The following is a 15,766-nucleotide window of genomic DNA, read 5'->3' as shown; positions in this document are numbered from 1 at the left end:
TAAATCTCACACGGTAATTGCTGCCTAGAAATCAACTGGAAATGGATGAGGTTTGGGGTTTTTTTGTTTTTTTTTTTTCCTAGAACTTACAGGAAAGCTGCTAATGAGGACTGTTTTGCCCAAACTGAACGCTCCTGGCAGTCTGCTAGCCACACAGGCCTGGCCAGGCCCAGCGTTGGCAAGAATGTTCCAGGTGGTTCTCTGTTCTTACCCGCACCGGGTCATGCGCCGTGGCTGCAGGGTGGAGCTTCTGACCCAAAGAATTCGTGTCTCTTAATGGGTTCCGATATGGGGTCGCCGATGGGCAGCTGCAGAGACTTGAGGGCCGAAGTCACAGGGAATGAAATACAAGGGGTACAGGCTTCCTTGGGGTGGGCATTTACCCCGAGAAATGGGAACACATGACCAGGAAAATCTGCAGATCCAGGCACCAGCAGCCTCCCCAATCGGGGTCTGAACCTGTGAAAGCCGTACAGGAGGGTCGACTTACGGATCATGATCCTCATCAGCACAAAGCCAGCCAAACACCCCGGCCTGGCGTCCTTGGAGAAGTTCACTTTGGCGTACTGTCCCGGAAGGAAGCGCCCCACTTTCAAGCTGACCTCAGAGAAAAGTAAACAATAAATAACACGAACTAAGGACAAACACACAAAAGAACATGGCGTCTCCGCCAGGAGTTGTTGTTATTTTTTTTAATAATCATATGGAATTGTTGTTCACCCTGTGTGTTATTGGGAATTTCCTTTTTAAAAAAAAAATTGTTTCTGGAATCTTCTTAAACTCCTCGTTGAGATCAGAAAGTTAAAATACTGCGCTTCATGCCGCCAATGCTTAAATACGATTCCTCAGTATGTATTTAGTAGACGAGATTTACTCCAGGCCATTCTCAATCAACTGTACAGGCTGGCAGTGTGCGTGTAAAATACATCCCTCTATTCGCACTAAGGAAAACACCGCACCGGTGCTTTGTTTATCCTCAGAAGGAACCGGAGCGTGTCCTCTGCAGTTTTACTACAGGTTATCTGAAGGGCAGCCCCCGGACTCCTCTGATCCATGCACACTTCCAAGAGACAAAGAACAAGGGCCGTTTGATCTAGCACCTACAGAGACCCCATCCCGTGGATGGATGTTCTCAAATTTTTGCCAGACTGTGAATAGAGTAATAGGTAAATGAGGGTGTTGAGGGGGAGACCACTCAAAGAGCGATGGGAAAATCAGCAGGAAATTGACAAAAATACCATTCATCACCCTGATCAACCATCTCTGGGCTCCCTACCCCGTTCTGAGGGCAACAGGAAAGCCATGGAATGCTCCAGGACCCTTGCACGACGTTTAAATGTTTTGCAACTCAAAATCTTCCCGTTGGCGTTTCCACATACCGTTCAGTACAATAGCCAGAATAAAACCACTCTTTACTGGTGGCTCACGCCTGTCATCCCAGCTTTGAGCGAGGCTGAGAGCTGAGGATCTCAGTTCAAAGCCAGCCTGGGCTGGAAAACTCTGTGAGACTCTTATCTCCAAATAACCACTAAAAAGCCAGAAATGGAGCTGTGCCTCAAGTGGTAGAGCACCACCTTTGAGAGAAAACGCTAAGGGAGAAAGGCCCAGGCCTTGAGTTCCAGGCCCAAGACCAGCACCCATACACAGAGAAAATAAAAATAAAGAGACCAGCCCCTAAAAGGTGCCCATCCCATCAACAAATCAATTTCTTTTAAAGACTTTGGAACAGGGGGGGAAAAAAAGGCAGACTAATAATCCCAAATCTGTTAAACTCTCCTTTGGCCTATCATACCAACACAAGGCACTGATACTTATTTTCAGACATCACAACAACCGAAAGGAAGAAGATGTCATTACAGCCTGAGTTTCAGAGTTTGGTTTGGGGGCTAACTTAAGCAAAGACAGAGATCCAGCGTGAGACAGCCATCCAAGAAGATGCAGCAGGACACACACCCCGACTCTCCCAGACAGACTTCTTTTAAGCCCAAGTGCATCCAGCCCGCCTTTCTACAGAATTCTCAGGATTTTAATTACTGGAGGCCAAATTCCTGAAATGGCAAGTCCTGTGGTACCATGGCAAATTTATTTTATATAAGCTCTGCTATTCCCAAGAGTTCATTTGAAAACCTTCCTCAAAAGACTCAACTAAAGCTGGGTTGCTGGTGGCTCACGCCTGTCATCCTAGCTACTCAAGAGGCTGAGAGCTGAGGCTCGTGGTTCGAGGCCAGCCCAGGCAGGAAAGTTCTGTGAGACACTTATTGCCAATTAATTACAGAAAAATCCAGAAGTAGAGCCGTGGCTCAAGGGGGAGAGTAATAACCTTGAGCAAAAGGAGCTCAGGGATCTAGGCCCAGAGTTCAAACCCCAGGACTGACAAAAAAAAGAAAGAAAAGAAAAGAAAGAAAAAGAAGATTCTACTGATAACGGATGGGTAACATTAGGGCCTAAAGTCTAGGCTCTTGGTGAAACTCATATGCTTTAAAAACACATTTTTGAACGTGATTCAGACAATCGCTTTGGGCACAAAGTTGGTAAGCCCACAGTGGCAGTTCCAATTCAGTTTCGGATTACATTACATTCTTTACTTTTCTTTTCTTTTACTCTCTTAATTTAAAAACAGGGTCGATTATTTTCTCTGTGAGGTGTGTCTTCTTTTCGCCATTCACCGAACGTCGGGTTGTACCTTTTCTTTTATAATTCTGAATTTCCTGGAGTATAACTCTATAGTATCTTATTAATAGCGTAACTTTTCAGGGGGGAAGGAAGCTGTCCTAATTGTCTGTCTATCTCAGGAAACAACAGGATGGACTTAATTTGGCATCATTAAGGCACTGATTTGTCCTTTCTTCCAAGTCCTCCATGGTGATGAACGCTTTCTTGGACACCATTTTTCTCAATCAACTTCCTGCTGGCACAAGATAAGACCTCTGGAGCCCTAATCTATCTTTTTCTCCTCGGTCCCATCTTTAAATACATCTTCAAATGGTCACTAATTCATTTCTCTTAAGAAGAGGGCTCCATGGGTTTTTAAAAAAAAAATAATTAACTCTGAATTACATAGCACTATTTTTACTACTGGCAAGCTACACAGAGCATTCATGTACAGAAAAATGTGTGTGTGTGTGTGTGTGTGTGTGTATTTGTTTTTCTAGTTCTAGCTCAAGAGATTGGTGAATGATGTTAACATGGCTTTTTCACTTTACTACAAGGGAGCTTTAGACATCCTGGTATTTAGAAAAAGGGTCTTGGAGAAATCTTGTAGCCTTTACATTCCTAATATCCTGGTTTGCAAAGACTTTTGTGCCTAAATACTAATTTGCCCAAAAGTAGCGAAGACACGCCAACGTTTCTCTCAAGACTGAGGAAGTTATTTGTCCGCTAGGAAAAGACCGCGCACGATTTTCCGGCTTAATCCACACAAGACTCAATAGTCACCCACGGAATCGGCTTCTCTGCCTGACGGTGGGGCCTTGGGGCTGTCCATCCACACCCCAGCAACTCGCAGGGACAGAAATGGTCTTCACGGCCAGGTTTATCTAAAAGTCAGAAGCTGTTCCAAACACCGCCAGCGCTCAGTCACCGACGCTCGACAATCACGCGTTAGCACATCAAGGATCGCCGCATGCAACGTTCCTTTCTACCCGGTTCTCCCAGGAAACACTCCCGCCCATCAGAATGGAGTTTTATTCTTTGCACCAGCCGCCGGTGTGTTACCTTGCAACTGCAGTTCCACCCCGGTGGCCGGCTCTGTGAGATTCAAACCCCGTCCTGTCCGGTGATGCTGTTCAACTTTGACTTTACTTCTCCACCTTGTACCCCGTGTGCCCGCCCATCTTTGGCCACCCCCAGGGTGACCATTGGGCAGTACCCCATTCCGGGCTCCTGATCTTCCGGGCTCCTTCTCCAGCTGCCTTAAGTTTGGGTGCACCCTGGAGTTCCGTCTTCGATTTGCTATTTGCTCTTCACACGAATAAAAATACGGGGGTCGGAGAGAGAGGTGGACCGAGGGGGCGGGCAAAGGTTGTGTCATTACCTGGAGCACGCAGCCCTTAGTTGATGTAATTAAACGTGATTCACGCCAGATCAAAGAGAATGAATGTTCTAAAATCGATAGGACAATAATATATTTTCCACCATGTGACATTGGATTCTTTCATTGCATATAAAGGAGAAAGCTTGGAGAAGAGGATGTAATATTCATAACCTACTATAGATCTCATGCTGCTGAGATCCCACAGAAAGAAAATTTGAGATAATTTCGCAGTGATTAAGCATATAAGCTTTTTTTTAAAAAAAATCAAGAGGAAAAAAATTGAGGATAGATGGGGTTTTTCTACACACCAGCTGTGGCTTGCTTCTAAAACCGTGCAATCTAACTCCCTTCACATATACTTAGAATGGGGGAAAATATCTAATTGCAAGGTTCTCATAGGATTTCAAAGAAATAATATATGTATAATGCTGATCGCCATTCTTGGCAGATAGCTAATACTCACTACATGGCACTGAATGCACCAATTTGGTGTTTGTATCTTTTTTACTTTTCCTCTTGTTCACTCTAGATATCTCCTTCATGTTCCCAAATACAGAGTGGCAGAACACTCAGAAAACAAATGACCCCACACCAGTGGCTCACGCCTGTCATCCAGGAGGCTGAGATCTGAGGATCATGGTTTGAAGCCAGCCCTGGCAGGAAAGTCTGTGAGACTCTTATTTTCACCAAAAATCCAAATGTGGAGAGCTGTGGCTCAAGAGCTGGCCTTGAACCAAAACAAAACAAAACAAAAAAAACCTCAGGGACAGTGCCCAGGACCAACATAAAAAAGGAAGGAAGGAAAGAAAGAGGGAAGGGAGGAAGGAAAGAAGGAAGGAAGGAAGGAAGGAGGGAGGGAAGGAAGGAAGGAAGGAGGGAGGGAAGGGAAGAAGGAAGGAAGGAAGGAAGGAGGGAGGGAAGGAAGGAAGGAAGGAGGGAGGGAGGGAGGGAGGGAGGGAGGAAGGAGGGGAGGGAGAGGATGAAACAGGAGTCTACAGCACCCAAACTTCATAGTTTAAGCGCATGAAACAATGAAAACTGAAATGTAACTTTAAGGACACTGCAAATAAAATCCAAGTTGCCACTGACATCTGGCAGTTCCATTCCTAACCCCCTGTCCATTTGCTGCGGAATTTCCAATTATCTGATTTTTTTTTGAAGGTAGTGCCAATCACATGGTTTGCGTTTAAATATTTCAGCCAAAGAATGAAAAGGGAGGAAATCCAGATTGTGCAAATACGGCTAGCCTTGATCCTGGTTCAAATAATCACAGTCTGATGTCAGACAACCGAGCTGGGCACACATCTGTCTGTTCATGGAAGCAAACACCTGTCTACTCATCCTCACTTTGTGGGAAGTGAAAAAAATCCACGTCAGTAAGAATAGAAAGTAAAAAGGTCTCGAGTGGTAGAGCAACTGCCTAGCAAGCACCTGAGTCCTGAGTTCAAATCCAATAGTGGGAAAAAAAGTGTAGATCAATCAGATCATCAAAAAGAAAATAAAGCCAGGTCCTGGCGGCTCACACCTGTAATCCTAGCCACGCAGGAGGTTGAGATCTGAGGTTCACAGTTTGAAGCCAGCCTGGGCAGGAAAGTCCATGAAACTTTTAACTCCAATTAACCACACACACACACACACACACACACACACACACACACACACACACAAAGCTCAAAGTGGAGCTTTGGTACAAGTAGTAGATCACCATCCTTGAGCATAAAACAGGCCCTGAGTTCAAACCCCAAGACCAGCATGCGTGCGCACACACACACACACACACACACACACACGTGGATTTGCATAGTTTTGTCTCCACAGTTGAACATAAAACATACAAGTAATACAAAACACTTACCTCTAGTTAATGTGGGTAGCGCCATTTCTGTGCATCATAATGACATTCATTCACAGTAGCTGAACAACCTCATTCGACATGATTTTCTCCCCTAAAGATAAGGTGCCGTTACACAGTCAGAATTATTTATTCTCCCATGAGTGTGTGTTCACAGCACACACCGTAGAGCCCCAACCGATGTAAACAGTGCTAATTCTCACAATTCTTCCCAAGAATAGACACGACCATCTATCTGCCGGTTAAACCCTTCACATAAAAATAAATCTCCCCGGAAGGTATTTTTCCCCGTGGCTTTCTTGGGAAAACCACGCACTTGAAAATATTTTTAAATTAAAAAAAAAAGACATAAAAGTGCCAACTAACGTGTTTCCTCAAAGACAAATCCCTGAGTATTTGCAACGCTGCCACACATGTAAAATATTATTAGAATCCACTTGTGGTTAACCGATTTTACCTTCCACGGCAAAGCAATCCATCAGCCCGGTAGCCACTCGCAGGGCGGGCAGCCCAAGATACTGATCGAGATGTGCTGTGCACAGACATACCGTTTAGAAAGGCTGGATTGAACCCTCCTTTGCCCAACTATTGAAAGGTGATGTTTATTTTTTTAAAAAAAGACACCCTGAAAGGAAAAAAAGTTTTATCACTTCCATTTTGATACCAATGCCACGTTTCTAAGGCCCCAGACAGACGCAGGCCTAGCGAACCAGCCATGGTTTACCAGTGGGTCCGAAGAGACCCAGCCACCAAGCACACGCGTGTCTCCTTCAAAGAAAGAAGGAGAAACACTAACCGTGGGTCTTTCGACCGGAATAAGGAAATTAAATAAGGAAGCTGAGCAAGATGTGGGAGGTTTGTGGGGTTGGGTTTTGTTTGAATTCCCTGCGTTCAGTTATCACTGGTTGAAAGTCAGACTTGGGCGCTGGCTCCACTTTCGAGGAAGAGAATCGGATCCACTGATGTCTGAGATCATTTCCTCTCTTCCCGCACGGTAAATAAGCATGCGTGGAGTGGAGACGCAGGGTCCATCGCTTGCTTTGCCCCTTTCTCTCTCTCTCTCTCTCTGACTCCAGCCTCTCTCTAACCCGTGACCACTCCACAGTCGTGGTGGCCTCTTGCTCCTTTCTAAGTAAGTTGAGGGATGAGCTGACGCTCAGGCCGCCATGCCAGCACCACGGAGGCCGCAGGCCGCACGCAAGGCCTCGAATGTGGGCCGCGAGAGGAAGCCAGCCGGGCCCCACGTCGCGTTGTTTTGCAAGGGTGCCGGTGGAACGGGCCCCATTTATCATGCACAGGGCTCCTTCTGTGTTCCACTCAGAAGCACAGCGTGAAGAAACTTCATTTCACATTGAAACATGGCTGTGTGTGGAGATGCGGCGCAGGAGGGGCGGCAGGCCGGTAAACAGTGGGGCCACGGGAGTGAGTGCATTTTATGCGGAGACTGATATATCAATTTTTAAGTCCTCGGAGATGACGGATCCGAGGGCCGTGATGAACTACAGGCATGTGAAAAATTACAGGTAACGTGACAGGGCCTGCTGAGAGGCCTCTTATCCGGCCTGGTTTACAAGCGGCGCTGAACGCCCCACGTCCCCCCGCCAGCGAGCGGCTGATTAATTATTCCCTATCACCAGTGGACAAAAACATTCGTTTCCGTCTTGAGCATCTAAAAACCGCATCGCTAAAGAACCTAACCTCCGTGATGGTGTAAATGCGACCAGAAATGTGTTTCACGGAATCATGTGTGTGCGTCCATTTTCTATCAAGAAGAGAGAGACAGATGGAGTCAGGGAGACAGAGGCAGAGGCCGATCTTCTGGGAGGAAAACTGTTTCCACTCAAAAAAAGACCCCCACGCCCCTCTTCTTGGCTCCGGTTCAAAGAAGTAGCTCCTCGTTTTGTTTTAATCCCACGGTGTCCAAAGGGTAAAGTGTGTTCTCGCTGGCTGGGCAAACTGTGGAGCCATTTTGGAAACATTTAGCCCTTTGTTTCAGAGCTCCTGGGTTGCCAACTAACTCACTGTCTGAGTAAGCAAGAAGGGCTGCAGAGATGGCCTTTGTTTAACATTAAAACAAACAAACAAACCCCTAGCTACTAAAACAGAATGGGAACGGGTTCCGCCCCAGGGCTGTCCACAGAGGTCCTTCTGTGGGTGGCTCCTCTGGTCGTGTTCTGGGTCCGCTCCTCCTCCCCCAGGGGTCCCAAGAAGGGAGAGGCTCAGGGAGACGCTCTCCAAGGATTCGTTCGTGCTGGGTGTCTGTGGGACTACGGGGAAATGGGTTTCAAAACACGCCGGCCTCACAGCAGCAGCAGGTTAGCAGGGACAGGGCGTTGGGCGGGACACTCAATGCCCAGCCGCAGGGCGTGGCAGAAGGCACGGCCCCCCAAGTCCCCCAAAATGACCGAGGGACCGTGCCGCCATCCTCACGCTTGCACACGCGAGGGGGCAGGGAGAGGATTCGGAAAGAGCGGTTTTTCCTGTGGGTGGCCTCCTCGATTGCTCATTTCCACAGAACCCCTCCTGGGCCTTGGGGGAAGACGCTCAGCCAGCTCTGACCAGAAGCAACGAAGAACGACTTTCAAAAGAGATCGTGTAATGCCCGACATTGAATGAAGCGCACAGGGTTGGGGGGAGGTCGGCAGAGAAAGGAGGAGAGAAGTGGGGAGAGGGGGGAGAAGCAGTCAGAAAAGCCGCCGAGGAAGCCTGGAGGTAGGGGGCTGGGAAGGACGGGGAGGAGGATGGAGGGGGTGAAGAAAACAGAGACACATCGCACCCACAAACTGCCGTGTGGAACGGTACAGCCGCTCCGTACAGCGACTTCAAGACAGTTTTTAGACATATAACCTCAGGAAGGTCTCACGGAACAAGAGAAGGGAAAGTAAGCACTTCATCTACGAATGGCTCATTAATAATTGGATGTCCTGGATCATCATAACTGGATAGCAATTAATAGATCCTCTGGATATATAAAGGCACTGGAAATACTGCTGTCCCCACTGAAACCTGTTAAACATTTTGTCAAAATCCTTACCCTTGGCTTCAGCTCAATGGGCAGTCAATAATAGCACTTACACATTTAAAAACTGATTTTTCCTTTTCATAGGTGATATCCCCAGCTGTCCTGGCCATCCTGGGGCCTGAACTCTGGGCCTGGGTGCTGTCCCTCAGCTCTTCAGCTCTAGGCTAGCGCTCTACCACTTGAGCCACAGCGCCACTTCCGGCTTTTTCTGCTTATGTGGTGCTGAGGAATCGAACCCAGGGCCTACATGCAAGCAAGGCAAGTCCTCTACCACAGAGCCACCTTCCCAACCCCATTTTTTGTTTGTTTTTTAAGGAAATGAATAATGTTGTGGTGACATTGCGCAGCAAGTTGTAGAAGACAAATCTGGACCCGAAATGCTGTGGCCCGGCTCATATCCTTGGAAGAAACTTAGCAGAGAAACTGTGGGGTTTGGGGGGGAGGGACGGAGGGGGGTTGTCTTGTTTTGTTTTTCTTGCTTCAGGGAGAGAAGAAAAAGCTGCCTGGAAGGGTGGGATCTGTGTGCTGGGACGAGTATTACACAGGCCAGGCCAAGGAAGATCGCTCGTGACCAGTGGGGACCAGATGGGGGACACTTGAGTCCCAGGACCGGGCGGGGAAAGTTTCAGCCACAACAGGTTACCAGCTTTGCTGAGGACCGGGCCTCTCCCGCCGGTGAGCCTTTCCAGGGTGTTTCTGCCACACACTCCATCACCGGAATATTTTCAATAAAAAAAAAAATTTCTGGAAAATTAGATGATAAGAAGAGCGTGGCATTTTAAATTGAGTGGAGGTGAAGCTAGTTAAGGGTTAGACTCCCGGCGGATGCCGTGGGTCGGGGGTACCCCACGCCGCAGAGCGGGGCTGCCCACGCTCCATCTACCGCCGTTCCCATTACCTGGGCTTCCGGAGCGCCGTCCACACAGCCGCCGCAGCCCCACGCTGGGTTTGCTATTTATTGAATACATTTCTCACTTCAACATTTTTCCACCTGAGCTGGCAGTCATGGCTTTTTATGGCTGTTCACATGCAGGTCTCCCTCGATTATGAACTTCATATTTTTTCATTTGTCTCACGCTCCACTTCTTCAGCGTAGTAGGCCCTAAAATGTGCAAATTGAAAGGTGCTTCACCCGGTGCATTGCTATCCGGGGCCATTCAGTTGTCATCAATTAGATTAAAACATTGGTTTACAAATATATATATATATATATATATATATAAACATATATATATATATATAATGTTTTCTCTTTACTTCATAAAAAATAAAACACGCGCAAAAGGAAACCCAGCTGTGCTAAAGAAGCAAATTACTTTATGTGGGTAAGCAAACATCTTCCGGACGGGACTGAAAATGTATTATTCAAGTCCATGTGACTACATCGGTTTTAAAGTAATGTGAATATGATGTGTTATTTCTAAGTAAAATAAGAGAGGGAAAAAGTTCAAACAGTTAACTTTTTTTTTTTTTTTTGTTGGTCGTGGGGCTTGAACTCAGGGTCTGGGTGCTGTCCCTGAGCTCTTTTCCTCAAAGCTAATGCTCTACCACTTTGAGCCACAGCGCCACTTCTAGTTTTCTGGTGGTTCATTGGAGATAAGAGTCTCACGGACTTTCTTGCCAAAGCTGGCTATGAACCACGATCCTCAGATCTCAGCTAAGATGACAGGTGTGAGCCACCAGCGCCTGGTGACTTATTTCTGTTTCTGATTCTTTTACGAACATTCAGGAGTCTTAAACATCACGCCATCTCTGGTATTCTGCGTGCAATGGTAAATACGTTGAGTGACCATCGAGTTGCTTATCTTCACAATGTCTCCAAAATCTGGATTTAAAGAAGTTCACATACAACTAAGTCAAAGCCCAACTCCTAATGCTATATTGGGTAATATCCCAAACTAACCAAACACATAAATGTATGTTCACTTTGATATAGGCATTGATTCAAAAGGAGGAAAGAAGAGAAAGACAGTTTAAAAAAAAAAGGAGGCAATATATATTCTCCTGTTTATCACTAAAGTCAAAAGATCATTACTGTCGAGCAGATTCTTAACCTATGTGATCGTTTATGGCCTAATGAAATCCAGAACCAGTTATTTGTGTGTGTGTGTGTGTGTGTGTGTGTGTGTGTGTGTGTGTGTGTGTGCCTGCAAACACATGTCCGGGGTCACGTGACAGCTTCTGTTTCGTTCTTTCGCTTTACATAAATTTCCTTTTAAATCATTTGTCACCGGCACCGGCGAGGAATGAAGAGGAAGGTGGCATCCAGCCCTTCGGATGCAAATGCAGCCTGGAAAATGATCACAAAGCCAGAAAAGGGGAGAAAAATGACAGCGGTCCATTGCCTGGGTACAAAGGGAGCGTTTCTGTTTCCCGCTGGCAGAGGTGTTTGGCAGGAAATGTCTAATGTAATAAATTTAGACAATTTAACCAGCATGGTGGATGTGTCCATTTTTGCTGTCAAGCCCCGGCAATGTCACTTACCCTGAGTAGAAAGAGACACATGACTAAACGTACAATGAAAGACGCCCTCCCCCCCAAAAAAACCATTAGTGCTTGTCACGCGTGAAGTGGTTCGGGCTCACAGTCTGAACAGGCAGCCCCACACACGTACGTGTGCTTCATTGAGCTAATGGAGCCCATGTGGCTGGACCAGGAAAGACCACCCGAGACCCGGGCTGCTCAAAGACACAAAAAGTCACCCCCGTAGCCACCATCCAGGATATTCCGGAAAGTTAAATAATGCACACAGAGTGTATAGGAAACCGGCCCGATGCTACCTAACCCTATCAAACACAGGTCAGTGCTACCCTCGGCAATGATCTGAAATTCCCTCCGGTGAAGCCCGTGATGCTCCCGATGCACGGGACGTCTGGAATTGAGTCCGAATTACACCGGCGTTGTATAAATAATCTCAGGGTGAAGCGTGGGGTTAAAACCTATCATTGGAGCGACACTTCAAAGCAATGGCTACTTTTTTAGTGCCATTTTGTGCAGCCGGATAGGAAGATGACTTGTTGGTGGGGGGAGGGGTGACTGGCCGGGGCTAGCGCTGCAAACATGATATTTTCAATACCCCCGTTGGTGCATTTGTGCTCCAGCAAATTAGAGGCTAAATCAAAGCATTAAAGAACATCAAAGGCTTAATTTAATGCAAAAACAAGTACTCCAACTGGATCTATTTTACAGTGAATTAGTAATGCAGATTCACACAGAATGTAGATGCTTTGTGTGTGGTTCTTGTGGGGTTTTGTTTGTTTGTTTTGGTGTTGTTTTTTTTTAAGGTTGGGAAGAACGGTTTTTGTGGGTGTGTGCAAAATACAAGAGCCACAGGCTGTTCACTTTTGAACTGAGCAGAAGCAATGAGGGGAAACATGTGTTGTGCTCAGAACACTCTAGAAAATTTACGAAGTGATTAGCTCCGTGAATTGAATTGTGGATGGGTTCCTAAAGCTCAGTGTGTTATTACTCCAGACACAGTGTACCTTGTTTGCGCTCGGGGCTAATTCTATTTGATAATTGCCTGAGATGATGCAGGTCTTCTTTTGTCTATGATTTTGATATAAAGAAAATACATGAGCATTTACCAACGATGCTTCCTGGATGGAGGGTTTATACATATTCAGAGCCACTGTCGCCTACATCCTCAACGACAATCTTCTTCAAAGATGAAAAGTACTTTGTGAGACGCGGAGTAGAAATTGAAAATGTAACTTGCCAAGGCCGCTGAGCTCCCATAAGCACATTAAGACAGATGATCCTCTGAGTTTTTGATTTTTAACACGTTGGAATTGTTGAAGACATAAATATTCACAAGTGTCTTCCCAGTGCCTATGCGGGAACTTAGAATCTAAGTTTAAAAAAAAAAGATATTCCCATATTCATTTTTTTAAGTCAACCAAATATGTCTGGCTGGACTCATTCCGTTATTGCCAGGAGATTCTACATATTTCCCCATAGTCTGCCCATGCACGATTCCCAAACGCACAAATTTCTAAAACAATGAGGCCGATTTTCCCCCCAGAAAATACCCTTCTCCGATGATACGTTTGGTAGAAAATTCCCCAGAGAAACTAAGAACCAAATGTCAGCCTCGTTCTTCAGTTGATGTGAATTCGGTTGTTCGTGCTATTAATTCTTAACCGTGTAGCGTTTCATTTTACAACTTTTACCACTGTTGAATGACTGTGTTTATTTAAAGCTTTAGTTCTCCAAAGGTGCTGTTGATCATTCCACATATCAGATGTGAGATACATCACCTGAATGAATATTAATTTCTTTACGTGGGCCATGAGGAGCAAGATGTTAAGGAAAGAGTTGTTTGCTTTCTCTCCAGGAAGAAAACAGACTTTGCCCATCGGTTGTATGTGATGGGTCCAAGGTCTGAGAGTTCTGATGTCATCAGAATGCTCCGTTCTAGACTAGTGAATCTGCGCTTACCACGTATCACCATAAACCCCCTCCCTCATTAATTTTATTGAAGTCTCCCGATGGGAAACAAAACATTGCCTGAGGTATTGTGGACTGTGGACAGTGTTCAGGAAATCGCTGGCTTTGCTCACATTCATATCTGATTTCTGCTATAAAAATGTAGGACCTTTGGGTACAGGCTTCAGTTTGTCATAAGTATAATTAATTGTTTTTTTAATGATTAATTTGTCAAAATGGCAAAAAGAATAGAAAGAAAAGAAAAATATTGGGCAGATGAGACTCTTGAACCAGCTAGCCTACCTTACAGTCATGGTAATACTCATGAAATTATGCAAATTAATTGACTCTTTCAATGTTGCATAAAATGCTACTTCTCATACAGTGCATGGAACATTAGGCTGTTCATCCAGCAAAAAGAAAAAAGAGAAAAAAAAGGAGGAAAAGTTGCATTTCAGAGACGGGCGTCTTTGCTTGCAAAGGCCTTTGACTTGGGGTACTTACAACTACAATTTATTTCCTACAAAGCAAATGGCTTTCAACCATTGCACACAGAACTTGGGCTGTTTATTACCATTTTTCCTCAAGCGATTGTCAAGAAGGAAAAAAAAATAGCTATGTCTTGTGGGTTTTCTCTTCCCTTAATACAACAACAGGAAAGATATTTGCACGCCTGCAACCAGATAAAAACCAAGTGATATTTATTTTGGAATTATTTAGCAGCGCAGGTTTTATGGATACAGGCTCAAGAGTCCCAGCAAAATGACATATTAGGTTTAAAAAGAAAACAACACAAGACAAAAAGATCTCATGATGTGAGTGTCAATTTGGCACGCCGCCTTACTTAATAAAGAGTAAAAAAAAATAAAAGGCAACACTTTCTGAATAATTATCCTACTCAAAGTAAACCTGAAAGTCAATTTTTGAAGACCAGAATAAGAATAGCAGGTATGGCTGAACTCTTCCATTTCATCAACGTGTTTTTTTTTTTGTTTGGTTGGTTGAGGTTTTTTTGGTCAGTCGTGGGGCCTGAACTCTGGGCCTGGGCGCTGTCCCTCAGCTCTTCAGCTCAAAGCGAGCGCTCTACCACTTGAGCCACAGCGCCACTTCCAGTTCCTGGTGGTTCATTGGAGATAAGAGTCTCACGGACTTTCCTGCCCAGACTGGCTTTGAACCGTGATCCTCAGATCTCAGCCTCCTGAGTAGCCAGGATTATAGGCGTGAGCCGCCGGCGCCTGGCTCAAGAGTGGTTTTTGGATACAGCGCCTCTCGATCAGGGTCTTTCCCTTCCACATTCTCACCCATCCATCCCTACCTCCTCTTGCAAGTACCCATCAAATCAAGAGGATGTTTAAAAAATCATTGTAGAGAGAGGTTACAGTTACCTGAGACAGGCCATGAGTGCCTTTCCTTTTGAACAGTACCATCCCCTTCCCTAGCTCTCGCCCTGTGTCTCCTCTCTGTCTCTACGCCAGCATGATTCCTAGGATGGCGCCACGTTCCGTGTCTGTCACCTTAGCGTATTTTCATTGTCCTTCGGTAGTAGCTCAAAGGGGTCCGTTTATAAGAACAGAGCACTCCTTCGCCATCTCCAATCATATTGTGGTCATTCCCGATGCTACCAGTGTGATCTCCAAACTCGCTTGACGGGAAGACAGTATTCTGCCCGCTGCGTGGGCCGCCCAGGGAAACGTGGGTCTGTAAGCCGACTGCCCCCCGCACCGTAACTGCCCCCTTCCCCACCGAGCGCACCTGCAGGCCGCAGCCCCAGCCCGGCCGGGGCCTGTGTGTCACACACGGCGTGGGGCGGCCCGGCTGGCACACCTGTCTGTGTTCAGGGTTTTTCCGCCTGGTATGTCCTGGCGCGTTTGCTAAGGAGAGCTGTGTGTGGACTGTGTGACCGGGCTTGGCTTCAAACCCTCTGGCTCCTTGCTCCTGCCTCGCCCGCTGTGACTTCGGTCCCAGCTTTAGACAGCTCTAGGCAGGGATTTTCCCTGCCTGCCTTCCCCGGACCTGCGGCTCCGTGTGTGGACTCTGCACCCAATAGGCAGCTTCAGGATGGCCTGTTCATGAGGGCCAGTGAGTGGTGTTGTTACAGGTGCCTGGGCCAGCTCATTCCAGGCTCGCTCGCTCTCCTCTCTCTCTGCAGCCAGACAGGGTGGTGCATACCTGTGATTCCAGCTACTCAGGAGGCAGAGACTGGATGACTGTGAGCGGTGATGTCCCACCTCAATGAGCAGCCTATGCCGGTGGCTGGCGCTGCAGGAGGTAGACGGAGGTAGAGGGAGAGCTGGCTGTCGGGGGCAGAGCAGGCCCAGAAACAAAACCCTGTCTGGGAGACACCAAAGGGGCTGGGTCAGGGCTCAAGGGGTAGAGCATGACAAGTGCCCAGGGGTCCTGAGTTCAAACTCCATTACTGCTGGAGGAGGAG

The 15,766-nt window shown here is 46.5% G+C and overlaps 1 protein-coding gene across 1 annotated transcript in view; it reads right to left on the bottom strand.

The window, feature by feature from the left end:
* Positions 1 to 221: 221 nt before the first annotated feature.
* Positions 222 to 15,766, bottom strand: part of Zic4 (Zic family member 4) — a 120,900-nt gene continuing 105,355 nt past the window's right edge. Inside the window, exon 4 of the mRNA XM_013029876.1 lies at positions 222 to 634. Coding sequence (XP_012885330.1) covers positions 222 to 634 — 413 coding nt within the window. The remainder of the gene's footprint in view (positions 635 to 15,766) is intronic.

Source organism: Dipodomys ordii, unplaced genomic scaffold, assembly GCF_000151885.1.
Source record: "Dipodomys ordii isolate 6190 unplaced genomic scaffold, Dord_2.0 Scaffold124, whole genome shotgun sequence".
Taxonomy (NCBI): Eukaryota; Metazoa; Chordata; class Mammalia; order Rodentia; family Heteromyidae; genus Dipodomys; species Dipodomys ordii.
Note: the sequence above shows the minus strand (reverse complement) of the source record. Positions and strands in the feature narration are given on the sequence as shown.